Source organism: Typha latifolia, chromosome 4 (assembly GCF_019914945.1).
Source record: "Typha latifolia isolate L0001 chromosome 4, TyphaL0001v2, whole genome shotgun sequence".
Classification (NCBI taxonomy): domain Eukaryota; kingdom Viridiplantae; phylum Streptophyta; class Magnoliopsida; order Poales; family Typhaceae; genus Typha; species Typha latifolia.
This window is the reverse complement of record NC_133089.1, coordinates 4,559,175-4,573,330: the sequence shown is the minus strand read 5'-3', so window position 1 is coordinate 4,573,330 and position 14,156 is coordinate 4,559,175. Positions and strand designations below refer to the sequence as shown.

At 38.8% G+C, this 14,156-nt stretch overlaps 2 protein-coding genes across 4 annotated transcripts; one reads left to right on the top strand and one right to left on the bottom strand.

Moving 5' to 3' along the window:
• Positions 1-1,080: 1,080 nt before the first annotated feature.
• Positions 1,081-2,690, top strand: LOC140787596 (probable methyltransferase At1g29790). The gene is made up of 2 exons (XM_073136600.1): positions 1,081-1,883; positions 2,097-2,690. Exons 1-2 carry the CDS (start codon positions 1,223-1,225, stop codon positions 2,540-2,542), a joined length of 1,107 nt encoding a protein of 368 aa, XP_072992701.1. The 5' UTR covers positions 1,081-1,222; the 3' UTR covers positions 2,543-2,690.
• Positions 2,691-3,284: 594 nt separating this feature from the next.
• LOC140787319 (vacuolar sorting protein 39) lies at positions 3,285-13,879 on the bottom strand. 3 transcript variants are annotated; one of them, XM_073136181.1, is made up of 13 exons: positions 13,319-13,879; positions 13,027-13,238; positions 11,991-12,122; positions 11,749-11,892; positions 10,872-10,984; positions 9,959-10,388; positions 8,862-9,191; positions 8,120-8,341; positions 7,776-8,018; positions 7,185-7,619; positions 6,041-6,139; positions 5,562-5,783; positions 3,285-3,894 (listed from the first exon to the last, which is right to left on the bottom strand). In XM_073136181.1, exons 1-12 carry the CDS (start codon positions 13,755-13,757, stop codon positions 5,583-5,585), a joined length of 3,000 nt encoding a protein of 999 aa, XP_072992282.1. In that variant the 5' UTR covers positions 13,758-13,879; the 3' UTR covers positions 3,285-3,894; positions 5,562-5,582. The 3 variants fall into 3 exon arrangements, with proteins under 3 accessions (XP_072992282.1, XP_072992281.1, XP_072992280.1); XM_073136180.1 differs by having other exon boundaries at positions 3,285-3,898; positions 5,567-5,783; XM_073136179.1 differs by having other exon boundaries at positions 5,567-5,783.
• Between the last annotated feature and the right edge of the window lie 277 nt (positions 13,880-14,156).

The window sequence follows — 14,156 nt, the reverse complement described above, 5'->3', positions numbered from 1 at the left end:
TGTTTTTCACTGCTTACCATGCTTGCCGTCCTACTCAGTCATCGCCCATCGCTCGCATGCCCTAGCTCGAGGATAAAGAAAGAGATAGACTGAGTTGGGTTGAGTCAAATAAAAACTTAACTCGTGGATCACAGTGACATCTTCTTTCTTCCTCAAGTTAGGCACGACAAGAGAATCCTGCTAGAAGAGTGCTGTGTGGTATCCTACATCTTGGGCACCCTACATTTTGGTATGCCATCGGTATGGTCAACGTTGAGGCATACCTTGAAATATCCACGACACTATATAATACTATATTTATATATTGTTTTGCGTTATTTTTGTTTCTTTAGATCTCTGGAGTATTCCTTTACCTCGGTCACTACAACTGCAACTATTTATTATACATGCAATTGACTAGTTTGGAACCCACATGGGCAACCTACTTCCTTTATCATAGTTATTTATTAAGGGCACCAAGAGTCCAATAACTATTATCCGTGCTTCTTAGAGAGTAGGCGTATCTACTATGCAAATAATGCAATAGAGAAGTACTATGGCAAATATCATAGTCACAGATCCAGCTAGCACAAGTCATGTTACATATTTTCCTCTACTTATAAATTGTTACCACTCTTAAGCTTGCACTCTTCCAACTGTCCTTTTTTTTTTTGGCTGCCGAACTCTAGGCACTAGCTATCCTACATCAAGTAGAGTTATCTTTCCTAAAGCAATTTGTATTATATAGTTTAATTATATAATAAATTTTAGTGTACATACCCGTGTGCTTGAGTCGCTGAAAGCTCTTGCGTGCCAAGTACTCTACGTTCTCAGGGTAGACATTATATATATATATATATATATATATATATATATATATATATATATATATATATATATATATATATTATGTATTCTATAACAAAATATATATCAACGATAAGAAAAAAATTACTATATATACTAAATTAAAAAATTAAATATAATTAAATGGTAAAAAAACCCAGCTAATTGATTAATGTATTTCCTTTTTTTTCAAGAAAAAAAAAAAAGAAAAGAACTTGCCCTTTATTTTGCAGACAACCCCCTCACGTTGCTCCAGAATTTTGACTAGAAATTTGGGTCCTCCGACCAGACTCTTCCAATATCAACAACTTTGCACTCATCGGTAGATAAAAAGAAAAAGAAAAAAAAAGAATTAAGACACCACTACTACAACCTCACTCCCTCTCCGATCTCCAGTATGGAATCCCACCCAACCCTCCTGTTCTTCCTCCTCCTCCTCGTCTCCTCCAACCTCCTCACCTTCTACCTCTTCTCCTCCTCCACCTCCTCCTCCGTCACCACCTCTTCTCCTCCTCCTCTTTCCATCTCCTCCCTCCCCCAAGAATACTTCACCTTCACCTCCCCCCAACCCCTCCCCTTTGGCCACAACCCCAACCTCGACTCCTCCTTCCTCCACCCGCCCATTGGCCTCCCTTGCCTCCTCTTCCCCTCCCTTCTCTCCTCCTTCCTCTCCTACCCCATCAACTCCTCCTGCCCCGACGACGAGCTCCTCGCCCAGAAGCTCCTCCTCAAAGGCTGCGAGCCGCTCCCCCGCCGCCGCTGCCGTCCTCCGGCGCCTTCTGACCCTTCTCCACCCCTCCCTCTTCCTCTCTCTCTTTGGTCGACTCCTCCGGATAATTCTATCCACTGGTCCGCTTACTCTTGCAAGTCCTTCTCTTGCCTTGTAGATCGCAAGAATTCAAACTCCTTCGATGACTGCAAGGACTGCTTCGACCTCGCCGGCCGAGAGAAGCACCGGTGGGTCACGCCGTCGACTAACCCCCTTGACTTCACCATCGACGACGTCCTCGCTGCAGCCAAGCCGCCTGGATCCATTCGCATAGGCCTCGACATTGGAGGTATTATTAACCGATCACTTCTTTCTCTAGTTATTAAAAATTAAATATTGGCCCGGCTACTTACATTTAGATTTTAGACCTCCTAAAATCTATTTTAGCAAGTTTTCACTCTTATCTATTTTCTCCTTACACTTTTAACCTCACTTTTATTTCGTTCTCCCCCTAAATAATCTTAATTAGCTGAGTTTATATATATATATGATAATAACACAGGTGGGTCGGGGACGTTCGCCGTCCGGATGCGGGAGCGCAACGTCACCGTCGTGGCCACCACCGTGAACCTCAACGGGCCTTTCAGTAACTTCATCGCGGCGCGGGGGATCGTGCCGTTGTACATGAGCATATCGCAGCGGCTGCCGTTCTTCGACAACACGTTGGACGTGGTGCACTCCATGCACGTCCTCAGCAATTGGATTCCGACGACGTTGTTGCATTTCATCGTGTTCGACGTCTACAGGGTGTTGAGGCCCGGGGGTTTGTTTTGGTTGGACCACTTCTTCTTCGTGGAAGGGCAGATGGATGAGTACGTCTCGCTTTTTGAGAGCGTCGGCTTTGGGAAGGTCAGGTGGGAGGTCGGCAGGAAGCTCGATAGGGGGCCGGAGCTCAAGGAGATGTATATCTCGGCGTTGCTCGAGAAGCCGTTGAAGAATTCTTGGTAATCGATCAATTATTATACACTCAAGGCTGCATGTCACCCCCTTTGCTCTAGATCTCACTTTTGCTCTCTTTATGATAGATTAATTACATCTTTGTCTCCTGGATTATAACAATAAAAGCATATAATATAACAATATTCACCCTTATATATATATATATGTTAACCAAGGTTTCTTATTTTATGGGCAAGTGGGAGAAGGCCTAGGTGGATAGGACTTGGAAACAGAAAGAAAAAAGGCCAAGTGGCAAGTGGGAAAGGGTTTGACCGGGATTCCCAATGTTGTTGAGTGGATGAATAGTTTGGTACATGTCTACCTAGACGTGGGAAGGTGCTTGAACGCCTAACTTTGGTGCTTTCCAATTGAGCACTATCTTCGTGGATTTCTCTAGCTTCCGTCAAAGATTGAAGATTAGATGCCAGTTTGGAAAAGTCCCACTCTAAAACAAAGTAAAAGAGAGAGTGTGAAATGTCCACACAGTAACTTGTGATCAATAATATTTCCCATTTCTCAAAAAAAAGTAATATATAAAATATAAAATATAAAAGCCTTCCAGATGATAATGGAAAAGATTGAAAATTAGAACCCAGTTACAATTTTTTAAGATAATGGAAATAGATATGAGGATAGGAAATTAAAGATGAACAAGAGAACTGAAAGAAGAAAGATCAATTCTGCAAAGCGGAGAATAGAAACAACTACACTTGATACTAGAAAGCAATAAGAAAGCATGTCTCCATGCTCCTGAAGAAAATGGCAACTTTTTGTGTAACAAAAGCAAGCATAGAGCTCTAGTGAAGAAAACAGTTAACAGACATGGATCACAAGATACCTGTCCAGTGTCCACACTCTCTCATATACACAACAATCCCTCCACAAACAAATTAGGTCAATGCGTCCTTATCACATGAAGCTACAAGCATGCAAGCTTCTTGACGATATCGTGATGACCATCATTTGTATCTCAAAACAATCATGTTTATTTACAATCGGATAGAAGATACAGCAGTTAAATGGAGGGCAAAAGCAACAATAGCAATTCCAAAACTGGCACCACTGACTACCAGCTCAATGCCACAAGGCAGAGTAGAGACGAAACCATTGCACACCAAAACATCTCGCCAATAAAATTGGCCTGCATGTGGACTGGAGTATAATACTTTGGTCTGACAGCAGCCCAAAAGAATACCATTAGGAAGCACTGAGAGCATCAAAGCCTCGTCCAATGCATAGGTCGTGAATATCAATAATAAGTCTGATGCTTGAGTTCAAAGCATCATGTTGGTTCCAGTCGACAAGAAGCACAGATCACACTCTCTTGCTGAATTAGTACAGACTCTATTATTAAATCTTACCTGTCTTGCAAATACATGAGATTACATTAATTTTGATTGCTAAACGCACTTGGAATATCAATACTTTGAGAGTAGACAACAAGAACTTACATCTGAACCAGATTACATTGTTAAGGACGTGTTTCTTCATAAAAAAAGGACATGCTTCAATTAACATAAGATGAATACCGTGAAGTAAGGAGGATTTTAAAGTGGAGCATAACAGATCTAATACATTTGATGCATGATTCTAATTTCCTACATTCCAGCATGGGCTCACAACATCCAACTGGCACAAAACGTTTTAAGATAGGCTTGCTTTATCTTTAATGGACATCCCTGATGATTCATATATCAGAAACTAGTTATATCAGACTACACTAGCCAACTGATGCCTTAGAAGAAGCTCAGTATAAACATGAGGGTCATTCCAGCATGCCTCACAAAATCAACTGGCACAAGACAACATTTTAAGATAAGACTTGCTTTATCTTTAATTGACATCCCTGATAGTTCAAATATCAGAAACTAATTATATCTGACACACTAACCCACTGATGCCTTAGATAGAAACTCAGTATAAACATGAGGACATACTTTAATTTTCAAATCTTCAGTACAGTTAAAAAAAAAGCAGGACAAAACAGTAGCATTTGTAGATGTGTCTTGAAATGATTCCTATTGCAAGTCACCTGATAATATCTAGAAAAATGATTCTAATAGCCACAAATTTGTTATGATCCACCAATGTGGCTTAAGTTAGTCGAGTCAGTTAAGTCAAGTCTATTTATTTATTACTTGATTCATGTTTCTCTTATGCAAATCTTTAAGACAAGTCTAATTAAGCCATACGAGTCACTAAGACAAGTTCAATTAAGTCATGGAAGTCAATAAGACAAATCTAATTAAATCATATACACCTCTAAGGTAAGTCCTAATTCGAATAGTATAAGCATTTAGGACTAAGTCCGAGTATGACTCATTGTACCCAATCTCTATATATAGAGGGGTTGAGCTTCTCTACTTATTAATTCAAGCATCCAAGCATTGAGAAATTATTTGTCTTAAGTTTATCTTAAGAGTAAGAGTAAGATAATCTAAAAGTAGAAGTAAGTTAATTATAATTGTTTATTTTCTTAGGAGTAGATTTAAATTAGAAACACTAATTCTATCTCCAACCCATAGTCACCATCACCTCCAGCAGCCACCCTAACTTACGGTCGTCCACCACCACCCTTAGCTATTCGCCCCCCTCTGACGACTGCCACAATATCGGATATTTACCAATCTATCCTATCCTGACCTTCCTCTACTATTTTATTTATATCTTTTATCTCGACCTCCAATTTACATAAAACCAAAACTTTAGAACTATAACTTCCGTGGCTACCACCATCTAAATTTTCATAATTTGTTTAAATCCACATTTGGTTCGTAAAAAAATTCAAACTCTTTAAGGGTCCCTAAACTTCTCAAACACCAAATCTGAAAAAAACAAAAACTAATATACCATGTATGTGCTACGTCGATACTGCAATCTAATGTAAATGCAATTTGTTAAAATTGTTTAGTGCTGCCTAGTTGATACCAATACAATGAGCCTAGAGTATTACTGAGAACAATGATTAATGCATCACCTTTTTCATGTTTACATGTGATTGAAAAAGGATAGAACATAAAAAGATTACCCTACTTTGGCAAGAAGCATATTATATGCGCTTCATTGGGGGTGCTCCTCTCACAGCTTTTATACGCTGCGAGTCCCTAAAGCAGACAAAATGCACAAGCGTCCTTCCATTTGGATAAACTGCAAAAGCACTGGTTCCTATACGCTTATGGCAAAGAGAACATGTGCTATCTCCATCGATCTTTAGAACTGTTTGTCGACAGCTATAAAGATCTTCCTTTACCTAAGGCACAAAAGAAGTAATTATGTCAAAGTACTAGACAAGTCATCAGTTTCATATATCATCAAGCTGGCTAACAGTGTATAATATTTATGAGAATAAATATGGCAGAGTAGAAAACTCAAAACAGATTTTTCCATTGCAAGATCGAAAATGCTTTTCCACAAACTATAAATTTGCAATCAAAAGCCTGAATAACAGCCTTTGAATATTGATTCAAGAAGCATAAGATCTGACACACATAACACTGAGCCACTGACCTGCAAATTTGATCTGAATATCAGATTCTTGACAACCGAACAATTCCGTCGATGCTCACTAGATTTCTTGAGTAGTGGTTCAAGAAAAGGAAGCAAATTCTGTCAAATTGAAATCATCAGGTGTCATCTCATTAGATAGAGAAATCACTAGTTTATTATATTGTATATTATTTATAACAGCACATGTTCTTCCTCAAAATGTTGCTGGATAAGTGGTCAAAGAACAAAATTTTCTCATTATTCTGAGAATTAATAAGTCCTCTTTTGGTTACTCGATAGGTTTCACTAATGACAGTACAATTCAATTTGTCAAACATGCTACTCCACTCATGGAAATGTAAAATCCAGGAAACCTCAATATAAAGTTATATACTATCTATAAATAACATGTTTACCGAAAGTTCTGATAATATGAAGAATTACTGCCATGACACATGACTGAATAAGAAACCAGAGTTTATGTACTGAAAGTAAGCATAAAATACAAGAAGAAATTATAAATGCATTTATGGAAAATAAATAGAGTTTCCCTTGTTTTGAATCATCTATGGAAAATAAATAAGTTCCCCTTTTTGAAGGAAATTTAAGAAAACTCCTTCCAAGTACGAGCTTGAATTATAAAATGAGTTTGTAATCTAGTCCTCAACTGGAATTATCAATTCTATGGCAAATATCTTGTCTGATCTAATTCTTCCTCAAGATCAAGGGTTGCATCAAATTGACAGGCAATGTAAAAAAAAAATTTACTGCAATTACAAACTCAATCCAGATATATAATGATTTACACACATCTAGAAGAGAAGCAGACATCCCAAATCCTTTTCCCTCACATAGATGAAATGAATCACTTGAATAAACCCCAATATATTTAAGCTCCACCAATCCCAAACACAAACTCATGGACTACTTCATACACATATGACCGACTTTTTAATCAAGTACAACACCAGAGCATGAGAACTTCAACAGGAAACTTGTTAATATTTTAAAAGGATGCGTAGAAACTGTTTATCTTCTCCTAATATAAGGGTCCGTAAAGGAACTCAGCTGCTGAATTCAACTCATCTATCATATCCATTAACAGCTTGGCAGTCTGAAAAGATTACAATGAAAGAGAAAGGTTCTTGGAAAAATTCAACTATACCTGGAGCTTTGTTTCTCTTGGCAACAGTTTTAGTGCCTGAGCACCATTGATTTTATCCCATCTCTGGCTCAACAAGTCAAGTGCCTCATTCAACATAATAGGACCTCCTTCTTCAGCAAGTTCATCTCCATCACCATCACTTCGGCTGCTATCAGTGCTGCTAAGGCTAATGCGCGTGTCATCTGCTCCCTCAATCTCAGCAATTTTTTTGGCCATGCGTCCACCTTTGAGTTTAGTAAAACCGCTCCTTTGATTCCCAGGGTTCTGGGAAGGTATTGGAACAATTCGCCGTTCAATTTCTTTTGTTGTTCTTCGTGGATTTAAATAAACTTGTAGAAGAGTAAGATAAATGTTTGCATATGGTTTTGAAGGTTGTTGCGATCCTGCTGCATAAATGCGATCACAGTATGCAACTGCCAGTTCGGGTAACTGAAGCTGCAAATCCAACACGGAAGTTATTGTCGGGAACATGACATGTTAAACCATGTTTTCGGCATGAAGGCTCTTCCAGAAATTTTTTCAATACTAGCTTATATGATAGGAAATGAGTATCAAAGTAACTAATTGTTTGTTTCTGTAGGGCCTTGGTACCTTATGAACATACAGAGATAATGCAAGATGGTGTTGATTTAATTTTCCAAGTAATATTGCACGCTCCTCAAAAAGTGCATCTGATGGAAGGCGCTTTAACATAACCTCTGCGTTATACCCTGAGATACCCTCTAATGCAGATATTAACTTCTTCCGTGTTGGCGAGTAAGTTTTCTCATCCCACTTCTGTTCTTCCATGAGATCCTTGTACCATTCGAGAACTTCTGAAAGGTATATTTGCACCTGACAAATAGAAGTTTCAAGCATCAGGCGCGCGCACGCACACACACACACACACACACACACACACACACACACACACAGAACATGAGAGAGTGCAGTACCAGCTCATTTTGCAGATTAGGGTTGATTCCATTTTCACTCATCGAAAGCATAAGCTCTAAATACATGGACTGCATGTATGGAGCATGCTGTTTCAGATATGAATTGACTAAGTCTGCTGGCACATTTTCAGAGAGAAAGAGCTCAATAGTTTCTGTTGGACAGCTCTCCAGTACATGCAAAGAGGATTCTAATACAAGCATAGGATCAGACGTACAAAGAGGCTGCAACAAATATCATAAACAAACTCATGTCAGAAGTAGAGAAGCACAAGCCACTGCCACATGCAATATCATCCAAATCCTATAAATGCAGAAAAATGCAGTGCCCAAATTTTACTGTAAGTAAGACCTAGGCAATACAAAATTTTCACACCACAGGAAGGCTAATAGAAGTATAAAATCAATGGCTGTGAGAGATGATCTGGTGAAACACAATGCCAACACTAAACTGAAACAAGCTTTCTAGATTGCAGTTCTTCTATTCCATATACTTCTTGGATCTAAATGACAAGATTCCGACTTACGAGTGGTAATTGCGCTCACATGTATTTAGTACCAACTTCTTGGTTGGACATACGCAATGGTATTAAAATCACCAATCAAGAAAAAAATTGCAAGAAAGCGGAGAAATTTCAACATAACATTGTCAAATATTGTCTTAAACTCAGTTGGTTGACTTGCTAAGCACAATAAAGGCAACAATTTTGGTATAAAAGAAAGCACCAGCATAAAGACAACATACCTTGAGATAGTCAATGATCATCTGAGGCTTAAATTTCTGACCGAGTTCAGAATTTGTGACGCTTGAGTTCGATTCCTCAACTAGATTATTAAGGAGATTGAGAGCTTCACGGTGCATTTCATTACTCTTGTAAAGCTCCAGTAACACTGTATAGTAGTTCCTCTCCCTTAAAAAGTCATCACATATTCTTAGATCACAATAATTGAGGCCCTTCAATAACTCTACTGCCCCAAATGACTGTCCTGTAAGAAGAAGAGCTTGAACCAGCGCTGTGTCCAGTATGGTTGCCCTCTCTCTGGCTACAGAGCTAATATGAGCTTTACTGCGTTTCTAGTAACACAAATTGTACAAAAGAGTTAGAAATGAAATTAGTTGATCATGATAATTTAATGACATTTAATTTCTACCTGCCAATATATAGCACATTGCCCTCAAAGAACATAGACAAGAGATAATACAGTAGAATGGCACAAGCATCAGGCGACAAAAACCAATCTATTAAAAAGCTTTCAACACAGCAGACTATCTTACAAGACAATTTCATTTTGAGGGGGCTAAAATCAGTGGAAATTGCCAGGCTAAATTCCCTCTTACACCTGATAGTAAAACTTAAATCTATTCTTCCAAATATTAAAATATAGAGGTTGCAATGTTGCCAAATTTGCTCATTCCAGTATCTTGTGATGACATCATCTGTGCCTTAAGAAGAAGAATCTGTAAAAGGACTATAAAGTGATATTGGCGTTCTCAGGTAGGGCTCCAGTTAGCAAAAAAAATTTAGTTGGCCCCAACAGGATGTGGTTTTATTATATATTCTAGAAAAAAAAGTGTCATATGTAAATCAGCTTACACTGCCTGATGTGCAAACAGCATACCATAGTAAACAACAGATTCATCTAAATGATAGCACATATTGAGTTTGAGTTGTTTAGCAGTGCGGCTTACCAGTTTTATAGAGAATATGACAATAATATTTGATGTCTAGTATCTACCACATGATTCCTGCTCATCTATAATTTTGTCATGCCTACTATGTAGTAAGTTTATTAAAGCTAGTTGGGAAGATTAGGAATACTATACATAATATATTCACATACCTTGCTTGAAGTCTTTGGCCTATACAAGTCAGACAATGTCATACTGTCCTGCACAGCTCCTGAGACAACCTCGTCTGTTACTTCAGCTGTCGCCCTCTCAATAATACCATATCTTTTCTTCTGCAAGTACTTTACAAGGGCCATAAGCGCATTGTGACTCATTTTCTTCATTTCAAGTGTAGATTTGTCATCGGATGTCTGAAGTTGTAATGAAGATGATTCTATCTCATCCGAGGCATCTGATGATTCCCTTGATAATTGTGAAGTATCTGTTAAGTCTTGCAGTTTCTCAGGTTCAGCAATACTAAGCACCTTGGGAAGAATAATTGATGGGTATAGAGCCATAACATAGGTGATATCCACTTGTGAAGCTAAAAATTGCTCCATCGACTCCTCATAGCTCCCATTATCAAATAAAGAGTGACCATATCTGAAAAGTAAAAAACATATAAGCAACAACGATCCAGGGACCATTTTAATAAATCCATAACTACAGCCAAATTTCATGTATGTATACATAATATGTCCAGGACACTGCTTTTAGCATTATTAGACTTATTGAGGGTTTTATTACTCAAATTTAAGCTATAAGTAGTCAGTGACTCAGTTCACAAGTGTTACCAACCATATTAGAATAAGACAATAAGTAAGACGAACTTAATAAGATTGACAGAAAATTTTTAATTATATGAACAAAGTAGCTACAGCTAAAAATCCTATTTAATGTTAGTATCAAAGCCAGAACAGTGAATATCACAGGACGTATTGCAGAAAATATATCAAGACAACTGTTCAAGACAGCTACAGAAAATATATCATCACAACTGTTTAAGACAGCTATACTGGCCCATATATGTCACTAATTGCTCATAGATATCCTTTATGAGTATATAATCCAGTGATGAATAATTACCTTAAGTGTATGGAACTTTCCTTTGCGACACGCAGAGTGGAATCCTCAGGAGGAAGTAGCTTACACAAGGCCAAGGCCTCTTCAAAATCTCCAGATGCAGTTAACTGTACTATCTGTAAGCCAATGAACAGCAAACAAGGAACAATCCTGCCTGTGAGATCTACAGACCTACCATCGTTTTATGAAATAGGTCGAACTGATGACAATTTAACTCCAATAGTCCTTTTTTGAAAAGAAATTCTGCCTACTCATTAGTAACTTTTCTTATCCATTGTTTACATTAATTACATACAGGGATTCCATGAAACAACTCTCACAATCTCCTATATATATTTATAAGAGACTAGTGGAGAGGTAAATGATATATCTAGATTTAGAGAAACCATGTCAATATATTTTAGGAAGCCAAAGAGTCAAATTTCTTGATGTTATAAACTACATTAAAGCAACCAAAATGTTGTGCAAACTGAACAATTTATATCTTTAAGGTCATGGATTTTTTATTTTTTTTTGGTCTTAAAACTACATCAAATGGCCAGTATAGCTATATGAATGATATGCAATCATGTCATGTCAATTTTTGCCAAGATATAGCCATGAGTCTGACATGACTTATGAAGGCTTAATAACTGAAATAATAAATTGATTTGAAGGTGGCTGTTGTTTTGACTAAAGGCATTTGCTGGATCTTAATAAAACAATTCAATTCAAGAAAATAAATCAGATCTACGTAGAAATATCAAATATCATCCCAGATTTTAGCAAAACGATATTTTTCCAATTTGAGAAGAGAAATGTACCAGTTAAGTTGCAACAAATATGCATGACATTACCAATTATGACATGGAATGAAACTAACTAACTAATTAAAGTTTACCTGAGCACCAAGAGGGACAGGAAATAAACAAAAAACAGAATTGCCTAGTGCAGCAAGTACGCAATTGTTGGTCTGAAGAAGAAGACGGACATCACGGAGGACAACTGTTTGAATGAGCGGATTAGGGGCCCTAAGGGATCGTATCTGCACTAATTTTTGCATCAGGGAATTTAGATGATAGAACCATCAATAATTCCAAAAAGTTTAACTATGTCAATGACAAGAAAAAATGACTAAGTCACCTCAATATGCCTTGGCAGACGAGCTACGGCATATGGCCTGTGGATGACAACAGATGCAGGAGCCTCAGACCAACATATCCTGCCATCTTGTAGAAGTTTTCCATTTTGGTCAACAAATACTCCAATGTTGTCCTAAAGATAAAATAAACAACACCAGAAGTTCAACTAACAATAGTAACATTGAAAGAGTTCATTCAAAAGAGAGAGAAAAAATGATTAGCTACAATAAAGAAATCCAAAGAGAGCAAATGCTAACTCTTTATGTTAGCTGACAACATTCAATGAGAAGTTTGGACATTGATAATGATTTCAGGATGTTTATCTCTTGTTATTCCTGAGAAAGTGCATCTATAAGCTTACCACTCTGACCTGCTAGCCTTATTCCACAATTACAAGATCATTTTATGGGACATCATGGATGACATCACAGCAAAATGTTAGAAAATTCTAGTGGTCTAAACTAACACAAATGTTTCTCAAATTTAAGTGAGGCCAAAAGACAGAGCTGGGTTCCCAAAGTTATCAAGAAAGACCAGCTGATTAGAAGGGGAACACGATTGGTTAAGCTCTTAAAGCTTATGCTATAAAAAATAATAGATAGCATAAGGAAACAAAAAGTTCTGAATGGTGGTGGAAGAACCGACGAAGGCATGATCGAATTAGGGAAACCTGTTATCCTAGAATAAGGCATTTTGCGGTGCTGAATAAAAGAAGTGTTCAATAAAGACTACTGACTGAGACAGAAGCTAGTAAGTTTAGACATCTTGGAGCTTCAAAATTTTCCATTACAGTCTAATGAGAGTTTAAAAGTACGACATTGTACCCACAATTCTTAACCCCCACCCCTCCCACCCCAAAAGAATAATTTACACCATCTATCAGATTTAATTAACAAGTATTCAATTCTCAATCTGTAGCATGGAAAAGCAACGAGCACATTAGATGACAGATGATGACTGTTGAAGCAAGCAACAAAATACAAATTAGGAAAACGAGTCTACGAGAAAGAAAGGAAGTGCAACAGATACAGGATTACCTTCCCTAGAAGAAGCTCCCCTGAAGGAAGAGGGATAACTAACGGAGGAGCCGACCTCCCAGAAGGAAACACCTCTGATAGCGCACCAGTCATGCTATTCATGATCATGTATTCCTTTCTAATCCCCAGACAAATGTTCTCCCCGCACCAAGCCATCGATTTCACCACATCAGGAACACCAAACTCCTTCACCTCCACAAATTCTCGACCACCTATAACAAGAAAAAGCCGACAAATTGAGAATTTATAGAGCGTTTTATTAAATGCTGAGACGATGGGAGGCGAGTAGTACCATCGAGGCGGTAGATACCGACCCTCTTCTGCCTCCCGACGCAAAGGAAACCCCTTCGATCATCCCAGCTATAGATGTTGGCCCCCTTCGTCCTCCCCACCGCTACCACCGTCTCCAAATTGGGAAGACGGTGGAGCGCGATCCACTCAGAGAGGGAGAGGAGGAGGTCGCGCGACCGGCACACCTCCATGGCGACCGGGGCGCGCTTCCAGAAGCCGGAGACAGATCGCTCGAGGGCGTAGGCCTCGCGGCGGATCTCTGCATCGGGGGAGGAAGCAGCGACGTCATCGGAGGAGATGGTGGCGGAGGAGGGGGAGTAGATGAGGAGGGAACCGTTGGAGCAGCCGAGGAGGAGCTTGGAGGCGTACGAGGCAATGGTATCTATCCGGGCGGGGGAGCCCTTGAGGAGCTCCACCGAGTCATAAGCCGTGTGCACCATTGCCGACTTCTAGATGAGATCTTTGGATCTCTCCTCTCTTTTCTCTATCTTCTCTCCACGGGGGAGGAGGAAACGGGGAACAGTAGACGAGGGTGGGAGGGAGGTCGATGCCGGACCAGGCTGGATTATTACTAATTAGAGCCGTAGGAGAGGGAAATATCCGTTGGATTTGCTTCGAGATTCACGAAAGAGAATTAAGTGGTATAACAAGAAAAGAGAGCAATTCACGAGGCATACTTGATTTACGTGGAAATTCTCCGAGAATCCAAGCAGGAGAAAATTTTAGGATCATACTTAGCTTACCGTCAACCATCAATCTAAGAGAACTATGGGATCGCAATGAATTTGCGATAGATAAGAAAGACACTCGGACACTATAAAGTTCCGACAGTAACGCTC